Source organism: Triturus cristatus, chromosome 7 (genome assembly GCF_964204655.1).
Source record: "Triturus cristatus chromosome 7, aTriCri1.1, whole genome shotgun sequence".
Classification (NCBI taxonomy): Eukaryota; Metazoa; Chordata; class Amphibia; order Caudata; family Salamandridae; genus Triturus; species Triturus cristatus.
The window spans coordinates 1,282,103,898-1,282,120,115 of NC_140590.1; the positions used below are offsets into that span (position 1 = coordinate 1,282,103,898).

Here is a 16,218-nt window from a genome sequence, read left to right on the forward strand (position 1 = left end):
GTGATTTTTTTATTTGAGAGACATTAAATTCAGATCCGTTCAGTGATTTCTTCTTTTCAGTTCAAATTTATTCAAATGAATCCTCCACAGTAAAGAGTCAGTCAACGTGCTTCAACTTCTAAAATGACAGTATATCTTTAAGGCTGCAAACCAAATACAATCTTGAATATAAAACACTATACATGTTTATATAAAATTAGCCCTAATATGGCATGCCATCAAAATGTTAGGATAGTCAGTCATAAATGATTTTTATTCTCAAAAGCATTATTGAAATGACCCTAATTCTTAATCTTAAATATGATTTAAATGCTATGTAAATATTAGAGCAGAGGGGGGGGCTGCGTGATGGCTGCTTCTTGAGGCTGCTCTGACGGACGGGGACAATATCTGGCTGTAAATCACTTTTACGGGCAATATGTCTATATAAAAGCACTGCCCAGTACGTCGGAATGCCTACACAGCAACTGGGCGAGGTTAAAGCTGACAATTGAGGTCTTCGTGGTGAGAAAACCGATCGTGAAGGTGAGACATGAAGAATCTGCCCAACAACCCTAAGATGGCGGTGATGTGCGCTGATTGCAGACGGAACAAATGAAGATCCCCACGCTGCGTGCCTGATTAATGTACAACCAGGAACAGACCGCACTGCGATTGTGACATATCGGCACCTAATGCCGCTGATCGGGAGCCCTGTGTCCCCGGTGTGGCACCCATCCTACACAATTAACGGCATGGTTTGAAATCTCACAAAATGGCGGATCCGGACCGCGGATGGGCCTCCCATGCACCGCTGCTGTGATCTATGGGGATGGACGACCTAATCTGCAGCACGACTCCGCTACTAAACAGGCAAGTGCACAAAATCCCCTGAGAAGCGCGCCGCGATGAGCCACGCTGCCGCGACGCACCATGTCACCCACATACCTCCAGCACGTAACAATCGTCATTGGCATCGAAATGGGGGTCTTCTGCTCCAGGGCTCTTCCATTACCACCTGACTCGCCTCACGCTGTAACTGTGCACTTACCGCCTGCATTGCCAATACGCCCTGGCATAGCAAAACTGGTTTCTGCTGATGCGTGTGCATTGGAGACTCACGCCTTGCACAGTATGGCTGGCGTCTGTGAACTGCGCTGAAAGCTGATTGTTTCTGCATCAAATGCTGCCCAGCACCTTTTGTACCCATATACTGCCTGCGTGGTCCCAAGTGCAGTATCGTGAAAAGATATTGGTGGCCTCAGCGGGTGTCCTGGGAGGGGACCTGGTTGACACGTGCGAGCTGAGGTGGACGACTGATCGGACTGGACAACTTGAGGGGCACTGCGGAGCGGCCTGTAGGTCCTGACCCACCACCAGACCTGCTTCACCTGGCAGCGTATCCCTGATGAGTAAGCCATACGCGCCAATACTGAAAATCCCTGGGGCCTGTGCAAACAAGCCACATCTTTGCGGCCTAACATTGCGCCATTGATGCAGTAGGGATCACATGTCTGATTGAGGAGTCCACTGCGGTTGCTTGTTCTGCCTCTATGCTACAACATCACGACAAAGCTACTGACCGCCACACTGTAGGTCTGACTGCATGGTGAACGTGTAAACAGAACCTTGACGCCAAATATTCTCCCGCCCCTACTGATATAATGGGAAAGCCAGACAAACAGCAAACAAAACTTTCCTTCGACACTAAGCGCAATCCTAAAGGTGCAACTGCACACTCGGCCACTGAATTGGACGCGGAGCAAGCAACAAGCAGAGTCATGGAAACTGCCCTCCAAGCTATACAGCAAAGCCTCCAGGCTATTAACGGGAAATTAGACTCACTCACCCAAAGAGTGGACAATATATCCGCCAAATTGGATAAGCAGGGTGAACGTCTCGACGCAGCACAAGACCGCATAACTGCAGTGGAAGACGAATCTCACAGTACAACGCTTAAATGTGCAGAAATGGAGAAGGTCCTGGAAGTCATGAAAAGCAAGGCCGAAGATTTGGATGCGAGATCACGCCGTAACAATGTTCGCATTGCAGGAATTCCCGAAAGCACAAACACGGGACGGATGGTAACATACGTGGAAGACATGCTATGCAATGTCTTTGGAACCAACAATTTCTCCACGGTACTAATCATTGAGCAAACCCATCGATCACTGGCACCCAAGCCTCCACCGGGCGCCCCGCCATGACCCATAATCACCCGGGTCCTCAACTACAGGGACCGCGATGCAATTTTGTGGATGGCTAGGGAGAAACAACAAATCAGCTACCAAGGCAATAACCTGGTATTTTATCCGGACTTCACAATGGCGGTTCAGACGGCGTGAAGAGACTTTACCCCTGCAAAGAAGAAATTACGGGAACTGGGCATCGAATATGTGATGCTGTACCCAGCCAGATTGCGAGTGACCTACGACGGGCGAGTGACAATACTGCAATCACCGTAAGCCGCGCAGGAATTCATAAAGAAGTCAGTCATCAAACAAAAAGCGCAAAGTCGCAGAGAGGTGGACCAGGACTCCGATTAGGGCATGCACATCTATGAAACTTTTCTCTAAATATGTTCACCAACTGCCATGTTGCGGATGCAGATGACACGGGAGACAAACAAACTCAACAGCCCACACTGTACAAACTCTGGACACCGTGTCGCTTATCCCAACTGGGGCTTGCTCATAGCATGCTCATAAAACCACCTTGGCGATCACAAATTGTGCTTCTGGATCCTGGTCCTATTGAAATCGCTACCTGCCAGCAGTAACACACACCAACCTGGACATCGGCCAGAACTAGGTATGAGCGGACCTCCAGTGGCGGTAAGATGTAAAGTGCACATCCACAAGACTGAACCCAATGTATGGCGCTACAATTAGTCTTGCAGATATACTCAGCTGTACAATGTGTTACTGGCCCACAGACTTATAGCCCATGACCCTATGCTGGGTACTACTATTAGATTACTACCCAAGTTGATAGCTGTAAGGTATATATAGACAATGCAGAAATGACAACTTGCATCTTTCACGGTGGACGGTCTAGTTGGGCCTCTATATTGTGCAATATATTACGCGTTACCCCATAGTCTAACTGGCAAAATAAAATGCCGAGATATGGGGTGTATGTGGGTCACTAGATGAGCGCTACCTATGACAAGAAGAACAATGTCTCTAATAAACTGGGCAGCATTCTAATATCAAAATATGCACCCGAACTGATTGCGCAATACCCGACCACATCCACCGTGGTGGATGCTGATGCGTGCACTCGGCAGATCCCCCCCAAGAGGGAGCTCCCCAACACAGTTCTAGTTATCTTGAAAATGTTGAAATGGGCATGTCTTTGGTATGATTGGGATGCCAAAGTGGGCGGGGGGTGGGGGGATGGGCATGTTCTTTGTTTTACTGGCTACCACATCTGCAATACACTGCAACCATTCAAGTCTCTAATAACCAGCCCTCTATCACCATACTATTGATAGCTAAAACAAATGATCACGACATGTGCAGTAAACAAGACCACGTCACAAGTATAGTTCATACCAACGACTACAGATAGATTGCAACCATCACATATTAATTTACTATCATGGAATGTTAGGGGGTTTAATAACCCGAAAAAGATACGCCAGATTTTTGCCTATCTAGACAGGCTTCACATAGATATAGCCCTCCTGCAGGAGTCTCATCTGGCCTCTTCCCATAAGTGTACTATAGGAAGCAAGTGGGCGGAAACGGTTCTGACGTCCTCATACTCATCTTACTCTAAAGGCGTGATAATATTAGTGAAGAAGGGGACGCAATTCCACATAGATCACACCATGACAGACGATTTGGGCCGGTATATTATTGTTGCTGGACACATTAGAGGGCGTCGCATAGGCTTAATCAATACTTATGGCCCGAATGTGGACGATCCAGATTTTTATAAATCACTATGGCGCAAATTGGATGACTTACCTGAAATGGCCTCACTATGGGGTGGAGATCTAAACCTCTCATTAAATGAACACATGGACAGATCGGGCTCTTCCAGAGAACCACATAAACTAACGGTGAATGTGGTGCGGGACATTATGACCGAATCTAAGTTGGCAGATATTTGGAGGACGCGCTATCCTCATCACAGGGAGGCCACACATAGCTCCACGATTCACAACAGCTGGTCCCGTATCGATTACTGGCTAGGGACAGAAGAGGTCACATCTTGGACACAACATATCCGACACTTGCCCAAAACCCTCTCTAACCACAAACCAGTGCTGTTGACTATCGACCTTCCCCATTACACACCTCCACCATATATGTGGCGATTCAATGCCAAAGCATTACTAGACTCCTCATACACTGACACCATTGCACAAGCTATTACTGACTACTTTACATTCAATCAGGCATCCACAGACGATCTCAGTTTGTTATGGGAAGCGTTTAAAGCTATCATACGTGGAGTCTGTATTAGTACCAACGCAGGCATTCTGAAAGACATCCAAGCCCAACTCACCCAACGGGAGATTCAACTAGGCGCCTTAGAACGGGAATACGAACAGACACATAGCATGACCTTCCTAAGTAATATTAGAAAGATTATGTCAGAATACCACGAATTTGCAGATGATGAACTCCAATATGTCTCAAAACGTCACATTGCATGCACGTATTGCGAAGGGGGCAGGCCAGGCCGAGTACTGGCAAATAAAATCTGTACAGGATATAAGACGCATACGGTCCTTTCAATAAAAGATGATAGCGGCACACCCCACTACGATACTAAGGGCATATTACGGGCATTTATGGACACATATGGCGATCTTTATGCATCACGAGCTACTGCCACACAGCCTGAGATTATGTCATATCTGGAAGATGTGGCGATAGCCTGGCTGTCAGATGCGCAGAGCCAGTATCTCTCACAACCAGTAACGGTAGAAGAAGTCACTGAGGTGGTCAAGTCCCTTCCCAATGGTAAGGCGCCGGATGGCTTTACCAGCGAATTTTATAAAGCGTATATCGAACCACTCGCACCTCACCTTGTAGAAATGTACGGGGACGCCCATAGCAATCAGATTCTACCTCCCACACTGAGAGAAACCATGCTCATTGCCCTACTGAAACCCAATAAAGATCCCCAGAAGTGTGAATCGTACAGGCCATTATCCTTAATAAACACAGACACTAAAATCTTAGCCAAACTACTTGCGAAGTGCCTGCAACCACTAATGACTAATATCGTTCTTCCAGACCAATCGGGATTTATACCCGGTCGATCCAATGCCCAAAACACCAGTACGCTGTTTGCGCTATCGCACTATCTGGCCCCGGACCTTCAAGTAGCGGCAGTCCTTCTGGATGCAGCAAAAGCATTCGACTTGATCGAATGGATGTATCTCTACACCATATTGCAAAAAAATGGGTTTCCCCCCAATTGTTTTACAATGGATTCAGTTATTATATACGAAGCCCACAGCGCGGATAAGAGTTAATAAATATGTGTTCGAAGCTATACAAATTGAAAGAGGCACACGTCAGGGATGCCCCCTATCCCCCTTACTTTTTGCAATTGCCCTGGAACCACTGGCGTGCAAAATACGACAGAGTCTTAAATATTCAGCTCTGCAATTTCCACAAAGACCACTCAATATCTTACTACATGCAGACGATATGGTGTTAATATAAAAAACCCGGCTGCAAATCTTTCCCTGCTGCTAAGAGAATATATTAAATTTTGTCATCATTCCGGCCTCCAAATTAATTGGACTAAATCCACTATTATCCCATTAACAGACACTACTCACCCACACCCGGCAGAGTTTCCACTCAAATGGCAAACTGACCCAGTCAAATAACTCGGTGTATGGTACCATCGTGACCCAGCAACAGTTATTCGCGCAAACTAAAGGACAGCAATTAGTAAGCTTGAAGAAAAGGTGGAGTGCTGGATACAACTACTCTTATCACTGGCAGACCGTCTGGCCATTGTCAAGATGGTCGTTCTACCTAAACTCCTCTACCTCTTTAGTAACATTCCCATCACCCCGCCGAAGGCTGTTTTCCAAAGATTGACTACTATGATGACTCGCCTCATATAGGCAGGCAAACAAGCGTGCATAGTGTTACGTGCCCCAACACTACCGTTCTCCAAAGGAGGTTTTAAGGTCCCAGACTTCCACCTTTATTATTTATGTGCTCAAGTGCAATATGCGCATTTTTGGTATCACCCCATCCCCTATCTACCCCATATAGCAATTGAAGATGGTGATGCGCATCCTCTTCCACTGTGCACTATTCTACCACATCGACGTGCCCGAATACGCCCACACGCAATAAACACCATCAATACTACTAATGCAGCTTGGCAAAAGATGGGGAAGCTGGCAAATAAACTGCCACTCTACGCACCGGCGTTGCCCTTGCAATTTCACCCAGAGTTATCGGTCACCCCAGAAAAAGTAGGAACAGACTTATTACGGCAAGTGGGTATAGACAAAATGGGAGACTTGTATGCTAACGGCACCTTTATAGAGCCTAAAGATCTACTGTACATTAGCAATCAGACATTACTCTTTCAGTTTACTTGCCATAGATTACAGGGAGCCATTAAGAAACTCTATCCCACGTATCCCAGCGAGCCAACGCAACTAAAAACCATGCAAATGATTATCACCACACCGCACAACACCCATATGGTGACACGATTATATGCACAACTTCAAAGCAACATAGATGACAATATACACAAAGCATTGGAGCGATGGAACAGCACGCTTGATACTCGCCTCACAGAGGAAGACAGGGCTATCTGCTGCACCATTACTAGTATGCTCACACCGAATGGCAATTTACGCCTTCTTCACTATAAATACCTGCACCAAACATATCATACTCCTGCTCAACTATACAAATATGGCCTCCGTCCAGATGCACAATGCCAACGATATGGCACTGTATTTTAATTAGAGCATACTGGACTGAGGTTGTGCAACTGATGAGTGAGATGTTGGGAGTTTCCATTGACTGTTCTATTCGAACATGTCTGCTGGGCCTAGTCAATAATGTACGAGCCACTAAACGTAAATTTTGCATGATAGCACTGCACCTGGCTAAACGTAGAATTTCATTGTGCTGGGGTAGCAGGGACATCCCACGGGTCAAACAATGGATTAAGGATATGGTTTATTGTAAAGATACCCTTAAAACATATGAGGAAGAGCTGCCCGCAGGATCCAAACCAAGAGACTATTGGATGCATTTGGTTGCCTATCTCCAAGCACACCAAATTGTACAGCTGTGAATTGATGAATAAGACGTAATGGTATGGTTGATGGTAAAGTTGACATACTGCAATGTAATATATGGATAATTTATCTATCTTGAAGCCTGTATGTTCCTTTTTTTTTTAGCATTGTATGCCTTTAATAAAATGCTTATAAATAAAAATGAAAAAAAATAAAAATATTAGAGCATAAATATTTTTATAGTAAGCTTACAATAGCATATAAACTAAAAGAGAATTACATACACAAAGTTAACAAAAGAATATGATGTTGCAAAAAATAAAAAAAGAAGAGACAGTACTCTGGGTATTAGTCAAGAGAAACAATCAAGTAGTTTCATACCAATATCCTGGATCACTGTGTTAAAACTAAAACGAAACTTGTTGGGAAGTTTAAGGAACAACTAGCATTCAATGAGAATATGAACTGAAGCAGCTCAGCAAAAGATCACAGACAATTGTAACTTCAACTGCCCATGGCCCTCTCTAGAGCAGGCCAGTTGGAGCCAAAAAGCTAAAAGCATAAAAAAGTAAAACAATATAAATAGATTTTCTCTGAATACAAGTCAATGAAGAATACTCATGGGAGGAACTTGTTACTCTCAGCTAAAGCTTATCTAATGTTTAGGTGGCTGGACCTTCCCCTCAAGGAATCGCAAAAAGTCCTTGAGGAGAAGATATCATTCACGTACAGAGCACTTACCTTATTATGCTCACAAAATCCCACTTTCCTTTCAGGTTTGAAAATCAGGTGACGCTGTCAGGAAATGTGCAAGGCACAAAGGTGAGCCTTTAGGCTTCTGAGCCCACTAAAAGCATGAAAATATATTCAGTGTCACAGGAAACATCAAGGTAATATAGAACAACATCCATAACTGAGTGAATGGTTGGAACCTTCAGGACTACACATGCAGTTACTAAAACTGCATTACAGAGGATCATACGAATGTGATACAGACTGAGGTTAAGTTTTTTTTGGCAACAAGCATTGCTTGCAGGGAGCTACTCTAAATGTTGGTAGCAAGCTGACCAAGCTACATATGGTGCCACCATCCTAACGACCCTCAAACTGCTATCCTCAGACATTGCTTCCAGTTATTTTAGTTGCAGACTCATACTGAATTCGCCCCTTTATTCCCTGAGACCTGACATTCACTCTACACTTGTCACTCTAATGTGCACAGCTAACCAGAGAAGCTGATTCCACAACTTTGACCTTCATATGACCTCTCTGCACCAATCAGTCACTGTCATATGGGTGTTGCAAAGCAAAAGTAGTTCCCTGCTACCTTTGAACATGTTACCAGTTTGTCTGACTACGCATAAGGTAGATCCTCGCTTTTTGTGCAACCTGTAACTTATGACTTATCGTCTTAGGGGCCACCAATTTCTCAGCATTTCCATAATGTCAAACTGAAAGACTGCTGCTTGAAAGAAAGTTTTTTGGGGATGTATCTATGGAACAAACACAACCAATATTGCCAATTCAGTTGTTAACAGGAATTTATTTACTACCACATTTATTAGCACCTCATAAACAGATGGTTGTTTAATATCAGAGCTAGGCATCTGACAAAACCTATAGGACTCAGAGCTGGACCATGGGATGGCCAAACCGCAGAGCTGGACCGTCACTCTGCAGGCATCAGCAGTGCTTTGTATGCAGGAGATCACTGAAGTGATAGGTGCTGAGATGGATCACATGACCTCTGAGGCAATCATGAAAGTCTGCCTTTGTTAACAGAATGCCTGCTGGACCTAACAATCCCATCTTTTTTTGTATCAGATTCTATACATGGCCCGCAATGCCAAGGACGTGGCTGTGTCATTCTACTTCTTTCAGATGGCAGTGAAGTTGCTCCCACCCATCAAGATGTGGGCGGAGTTCCTGGAGAAGTACATGGCTGGGGAAGGTGAGAGAAATATTTATTCAGAGTCAGTCCAAGTTTGATTTTGCAGTACTGACTACTGTGCCTGGGTGAAATGTTATTACATTGACAACAGTACTCGAAAATTGTGAATTACGCGTAATGTGAATTGCATAAATTTGCTTGGCCATTTTTGCGGTCACACAATTACACGTAAATTTTTGCGTGTGGGAGACTGGTTCGAGCAGAAAATCTCTTGTGGGGTGCATTTTCTCTGCAAACTAGTTTCCTCCTAGTATCTTGTGTGACTTTCCTAGGCAAGGTGTGCTCTTGTGTGATAATTGCATAGCAGGCAAGTACATTAAGTACAAAAGGCTTACCTTCACGTAATTTCTGCAAACAAATTGCAATTTTTCCATCCCTACTGTCTACCACCTATTCACAAATACCGAGTCAGAAAGCAAACTGAGACTCCACAACAGCAGTGAATCTCTGTGCTCCCTGCCTCCTAGTGAGCACAGTGCTGCATAACCTATAGGAAGTAGAGTAGGGGTCATAATCAGAGATGAGAAGCAGAAGGAACATCTGGTGAGATAAGAGCCAGCAAGATGGAAAGGGGTGCAAGTGGGCGGCTATCATCTTAGATAAAAATGGCCCTTATTAAAGCATTGGTGTTGCGGATCATTGGCCTACTCTAGACCCATGCCAGCCTGCATGCGTGTTCCTGCCATTTTGACTCCAGCATTGAACCAAGTGGTGTGTAAGCCTAGGTGTGGGTGAATCTAACACTTAGTTCCAGGTTCCACACACATTCGCTATTCGCCTAGCAGAGGGGCAGACAAGCATTGCGTACAACGTTTGTACATTTCACCTCAAGAGTCCATCGAACACTGCACTTCTACAGGCTCCTCCCCTCTTGCATATGTAATGGATCCAGTATTCCCTCGCAGAGCTTGGGATGGGCTGTGGCAGTGCCTTGGTAAGGTTAATGATATACTGCAAATCCTTTTCAATTTAAACTTTCTTTGTCCAAATTAAGTTTATCAGCGAACTGATCCTGCTTCCTCGTCTCTCCTCTCTTTACCCTTCCTTTCTCGTGAAATGGCTTTAGATTAAACTCTGCCCCCTATCAGAGGGTCGCAGTAGATTATATTCCACAATTAACTCCTTGCATTTCGGCTCGATTCTTTCTCTAGCAGAGAGACGGGTGGAAGAATGAGTGATTGAAAGTCACCGCAGGGAAAATATTGAGTATTCACGTGGCATTATCTATCATCGATCTAGTTCCTTGCGCACCAGGATCTCCAACCTGCATCCAGAAGGGCCGCGTCCCTGCCAGATTTTCAACTGCTCTGATCCAGACTGGGCTGTTATGTTGCCCTTTAGGCAGGACCTGGCCTGGCAGTGCGGGCTGCACCAAGCCTGGTTTGCATATCGCTGCCTCTGCCTGGAGTGGCACACTAGGCAGAAAACAAAACGGACTGGAATGCTGCCGGACTAATTACCAGCAGCTGAGATTCAGTTTTCCACCCATCACCTTTTTATTTACTGAGACTTTCATTGTCTGCAAATGTATCATTTGTGGATTTCTGGAGAACCTGGGATGGATTAGGCTCTTCTGGACACAGTTTGAAGACACCTGATGTACAGAGTGCCACAATATGGCTTCTGAGGTTAAGTGTGTTTGATATTTAATTCTGCTGTGACCTGCAGACCAAGACGTTCAAGCTTGCAAGGTCGGTTCAGCATTTTATGCTTCCCAGGTTAGTAAACTGAGGAGCATTGCATTTGGTAGCAGAAGCACCAGTTATTTCCAGTCCTTAGAAATGAGAAGCAGTGGGGTGGACAGCATGAATAAAACATTTATTATTTTTATTGATTGTTTAACTCCAATATTGTACACACCAGTTTTAATTCATCTCATTACTACACCAGGAGCTAAAACCTAGGGGCCCGATTCACAAAAGTAATATAAGACAAAATCCTAACTTTACGACTTTGGGTATTCACAAAAAGCATTTAGGGGTAGTAAAGTTAGGAATCCTAACTTTACTATTCCTAAATGCCTTTTGTGAATACCCAAAGTCGTAAAGTTAGGATTTTTTTCAGTTTAGGAGTAGTAAACTTAGGAATCCTAGGTTTAGTACTCCTAAATGCCTTTTGCGAATACCCAAATTCAGAAAGTTAGGGTTTATCAGTTTAGGGGTAGTAAAGTTAGGAATCTGTGCTTTACTACTCCTTTAAATGCCTTTTGTGAATACCCAAAGCCATAAAGTTAGGATTTTTCTCAGTTTAGGGGTAGTAAAGTTAGGAATCCTAATTTTACTACTTCTAAATGCCTTTTGTGAATACCGAAAGTCGTAAAGTTAGGATTTTGTCTCAGATTACTTTTGTGAATCAGGCCCTAGGTATTTAAATCTTGTTTTACATTGTTGATCATTTCGGAAGAAAATAACTCATGTGCTACAATCTTGCATACCAGGAGCCAAAAAGACCACCTTCCCCAAGTGCGGCATTGCCAGAAGTAGCCACCTTATAAAGGCTCCATTCACAGTCACCAGAAACAGTTGGGGAATGAGTTTTTTATATATTATCATAGTGGGTCTGTCTTTTTTAACAGTGTCGTGTGGTTTGTGGCACGACCACGTGAAGGGCTGGTGGGAGAAACGAGATGACCCTTGCGTCCTGTACCTGTTTTATGAGGACATGAAGGAGGTGAGAACGTTTGTCTTAATTACCATAGGTTGCTAACTTCTAGAAATACTCCAATGACCGGGCTTCTTCTGATCCGCTACTGGGAGAGGGCTGAACGTCTGACTTCCATGTCTACCAATCAGTTTGTCTCTATTCGTTTTCTGATAGGACCCGATACGAGAAATCAGGAGAGTGGCACAGTTCCTGAATAAGGACCTGGAGGAGGAAGTTCTGGAAAAGATTATGCGTCTAACATCATTCAAGTCCATGAAAGACAACCCCATGGCTAACTACACTACGTTACCACAGGCATTCCTGGACCATAGCATCAGTCCTTTCATGAGGAAAGGTAAGGATGCACTTGCTGCTCTGGAGAGGATGGAGCATCGAGTCCTGGTTGCCGATGAGTAGCTCAAAGTATGGGCAAGGAACCCACATTTATTGCTACTCCATTTGACATTCAGGACTACACATACAGTTACTAAAACTGCCTTACAGAGGATCATACAAATGCGATACAGACAGAGGTTAAGGTTTTTTTTGGCAACAAGCATTGCTTGCAGGGAGCTACTCTAAATGTTGGTGGCAAGCTGACTAAGCTACATATGGTGCCACCAGCCTAACGACCCAGAAACTGCTATCCTCAGACATTGCTTCCAGTTATTTTAGTTGCAGACTCATACTGAATTCGCCCCTTTATTCCCTGAGACCTGACATTCACTCTACACTTGTCACTCCAATGTGCACAGCTAACCAGAGAAGCTGATCCCACAACGTTCTCTTCTTTGACCTTCACATGACCTCTCTGCACCAATCAGTCACTGCCATATGGGTGTTGCAAAGCAAAAGTAGTTCCCTGCTACCTTTGCACATGTTACCCATTTGTCTGACAACGCATAAGGTAGATCCTCGCTTTTTGTGCAACCTGTAATTTATGGATTATCGTCAAAGGGGCCACCAATTGAACAGTAGCTCAAAGTGTGGGCGAGGAACCCACATTTATAGCTACTCCATTTGACACTTTATCACTCTGGTAGGAAATGTTTATCGTTTTGTGCCCTCTGGTACTTAACAGAAATTGTGACACTTTCGGCTACTTACCAAAAGATGTGATACATAGTGTAAATGTAAATGTAAATTGATACTTGTATAGCGCACTACTCACCCGCAAGGGTCTCAAGGCGCTTGTACGAATACCACTGTGGAACCCATCCTGGCTTTCCCTGCGAGGCGTCCACTCCTGGGCACCCCCAAGGTGGAGGCCAGGCATCCTTAGTGTTGTGGGGGCCGTTGTGGAGATTAAGCAAGCTATTGCCCAGAGTTGCAGAGTGGGACTCCATGATTGGAATGGCACCGAGGCGAGAATTATCAGGTCCGTGGAATTTTTGAGCCCAAGACCCGCCGTGGCGGGGAATTGAACCCTGGTCCCGGGCTAGACCTCTGCATCAGGGTCTGCCGCTCTAATCATTGAGCCACACTTCTCCATGTTTTTTCCCCTGGAATTGGATTACATAATATTGTGCTTTCAAACAGCTATGCGTGATATCTAAAATGCTGGGATCAACGCCATTTTGGTTGACTCCTTTGGGAACCCTGACATTTAAAAATACCCGTACCCTGTGCTCCCCTTTGATATTACCTTACAGGATAGTGGGGAAATTCTTCCAGGTGCAAAAATCAGACGTGACCCTAAACCAGCCGCCAGATTCTGGCAACATATGTCTCTCGATGTCAATAAAAGACTGTCTTACACAGTTACCTGTTATCTATTCTATCTCTCTCTCTCGCTATTTGCACACACACACACACACATGCACACACATATAGTCAATGGTAAAAAAAGGTCAAACTTTTGTTAAAGTTCGGAAAACTCCATGTCGCAAGGATTGAAAAATATGTCAGGAATCCTAACATATCTGTCGGCGCAAAAATGGCACATTGCTGGAGTATGCCTGGAAACGGATGCAACTCTAGCAACGTGTAATTTCACAGGGGGCAAGCCCCATGTGAAAAGACCTGCGTTACTCCTTACACCTCCTTCAAGCAAGTGGAATGATTTGACTCAGTGAGGCTGTAGGAGTGCCACAGTGAAATCTCATAAATTTCACTACAACACTTCTAGCCTTTTCTGTGCCAGAACGCCTACCCTGCATACATTATACCTGTTGCAGGTGAAATGTAGCGCAGGAGTTTACAAGAGACTCATCTGCCTAGATGCGTCACTTTGTAAATATGGTGCAGTGTGGCACATTTGTTACACCAATGTCCACGGGTCTAACACCCTCTCCTAAGAAGAGGTGAAAAGCACAATCAATACAAGTTAGTAATCATATATTCACATGGAATGAGTCCTATTTAAGAGGATGGAATCCCATCAGCCACCGAGGTGGCATGCTTCATCATCAGAGATCTTCTCTTAGTTGCAAAACCTAGTGCAACCAAGGGCTGCAACTCCCTCACTATGAGGGAGGAGCTCACAGATGTTTTCGTTGGATCAGTTGGTCGGATCTCCTAGGATCTGTGAAGCATGAGAATGTTTCTTGTGGTGGGTGTTTGCAGGGCAGAAAATGGTGATAAAGTGAAGTGACGTTAAAATTGGCTACCAAGCGACAGAAGAAATTTTAATAGTTGACTCTTGGTGTCAATGGTTAAAAACAGTGCATGCGCGATCTGAAAATATTATCGAGCGCGCTGGTTTCTATAGAGAGTCTACATGTTTCAGCAATTGTGATTGGACTTCGGTCGTGGCCTTCCTCAGAACCTAGATGGTACTGCTACTGCAAATGTATGTGTACAAAACAAATTGGAGTGATACAACCTACAAAAACCTGTTGTTTCTTCATTGAAGAATCTACAGGATGATTGTTGTCACCTGTGAAAAGAAAAACATAGTGACATAGCATACCATGTTGGAAATAATTAAAACTTGCTTATGCTGTATTTTGTGTTTTTAAAGGAGAACATCACTTAATAATGTTTCTAACTTATTACATAATGCCACTTGCACTTGAAAAAAATGAGAGTCATTTCCTTACCCGTATGCGTACGGGGGAACTCCTCACCACTCCAGGCAAAAGTTCAGGGCGTGAGGCACCGCTCTGTTAAAAGGAAAAGCTGAAGTGATGGGTCCTGCGAGTGTGCCATACAACAGTTATCCATTCATTTAGAGAACAACTCTGACGATTCATTCCAGATGAAACCATAGAGAAGTACACTAGACTAATATAGTATCCAATAGTCTGGAAGTTATGTGGATACCATCAACTCTAAAATAGAGTGTTCAGTTGTCTTCACTCTATAGATTGTACTGCTAGTAGTTCTATACAGCATGTAATTGTACCACATATCATCATGTGGAATAATGTCTACCAGAAATTACAGGAAGATTGCAAAAAAAAATAAAAAAAAATTGTAAAATATATAGAGGTACTCAGATCCCACATCCATGTTGTCAAAAATGAGGGAAATACTGATTAACTAAGTAAACCAGTCAACTCAACATATATGTCTCAAATCATTTGTTACCTAACAAGAAGAAGAAAACCTAAAAACAAAATGTAACACGCACTGTATAAAAGGCAGCGTTCTGTCTCTCAAGCCCACAGAGTTGAAAGGTAGAGTCTTTTACAGCGCCAATCCATACACTCACCTCTCCGTCTGTACCCCGGACCGGCTACTGATGCGTCATTTTGTAAATATGGCGCAGTGTGGCGCATTTGTTACACCGCCACAGCGTCACAAAAAGGGACGCAATGACGGCGTAAGGGCCTCATAAATAAGGTCGCCATATTTACTGTATGGCGCTCCATGTCGCATGGATTGACAGAAACGTTAGGGAATTCTGACGTACCTTCCGCACAAAAATGGTGCATTGCTGGAGTGTGTCTGAAAACAGATGCAACTCCAGCAATGTGTCATTTCGCAAGGGGCAAGCCTCATGTATTGTATTATATTGTAGTTGCATTTATAAAGCGCTTACTACCCCTGACGAGGTGTTGAAGCGCGTTTTGGTGAGTAGCATGCTATTCCAGAATGCATAAATGATTAGTGGTAAATTAGTACAGTGAAATATGAAAGTAATTTGATTTGTGGACATGTTAGTCAGTTATTTGGAGTGAGAAGGCAAGCGGACGGATAGAAAAGGGAAAAAAGGTTTGCATTTATATAGCACTTGCTACCCTTGTTGGGGTGTTGAAGCACTTTTTGGCAAGTAGCTCGCTACTCCGGAACCCATAAAGAATTAGTGGTGAATTGGTAAATGAAATATGATAGCGCTTCCTAACCCTGATCGCGTGTTGAAGTGCTTTTTCGGTGAGTAGGACACTACTCCGGAACCAATAAAGGATTAGTGGTGAATTAGTATAGTGAAATATGAAATTAATTTGAGCGC

General features: G+C 44.1%; 1 protein-coding gene across 6 annotated transcripts in view; it reads left to right on the plus strand.

The window, feature by feature from the left end:
* The window catches only part of LOC146811881 (sulfotransferase 1 family member D1-like), a 331,172-nt gene that overhangs the window by 264,354 nt on the left and 50,600 nt on the right, over positions 1–16,218 (plus strand). For all 6 annotated transcript variants that reach the window (XR_014966793.1, XR_014966792.1, XR_014966790.1 and 3 more), the window contains exons 5-7: positions 9,053–9,179; positions 11,755–11,849; positions 11,997–12,177. Coding sequence is in view for 2 of the 6 variants with exons in the window: in XM_085618839.1 (XP_085474965.1) it covers positions 9,053–9,179; positions 11,755–11,849; positions 11,997–12,177 (403 nt within the window). In the remaining 4 variants the exon portion in view is untranslated. The remainder of the gene's footprint in view (positions 1–9,052; positions 9,180–11,754; positions 11,850–11,996; positions 12,178–16,218) is intronic.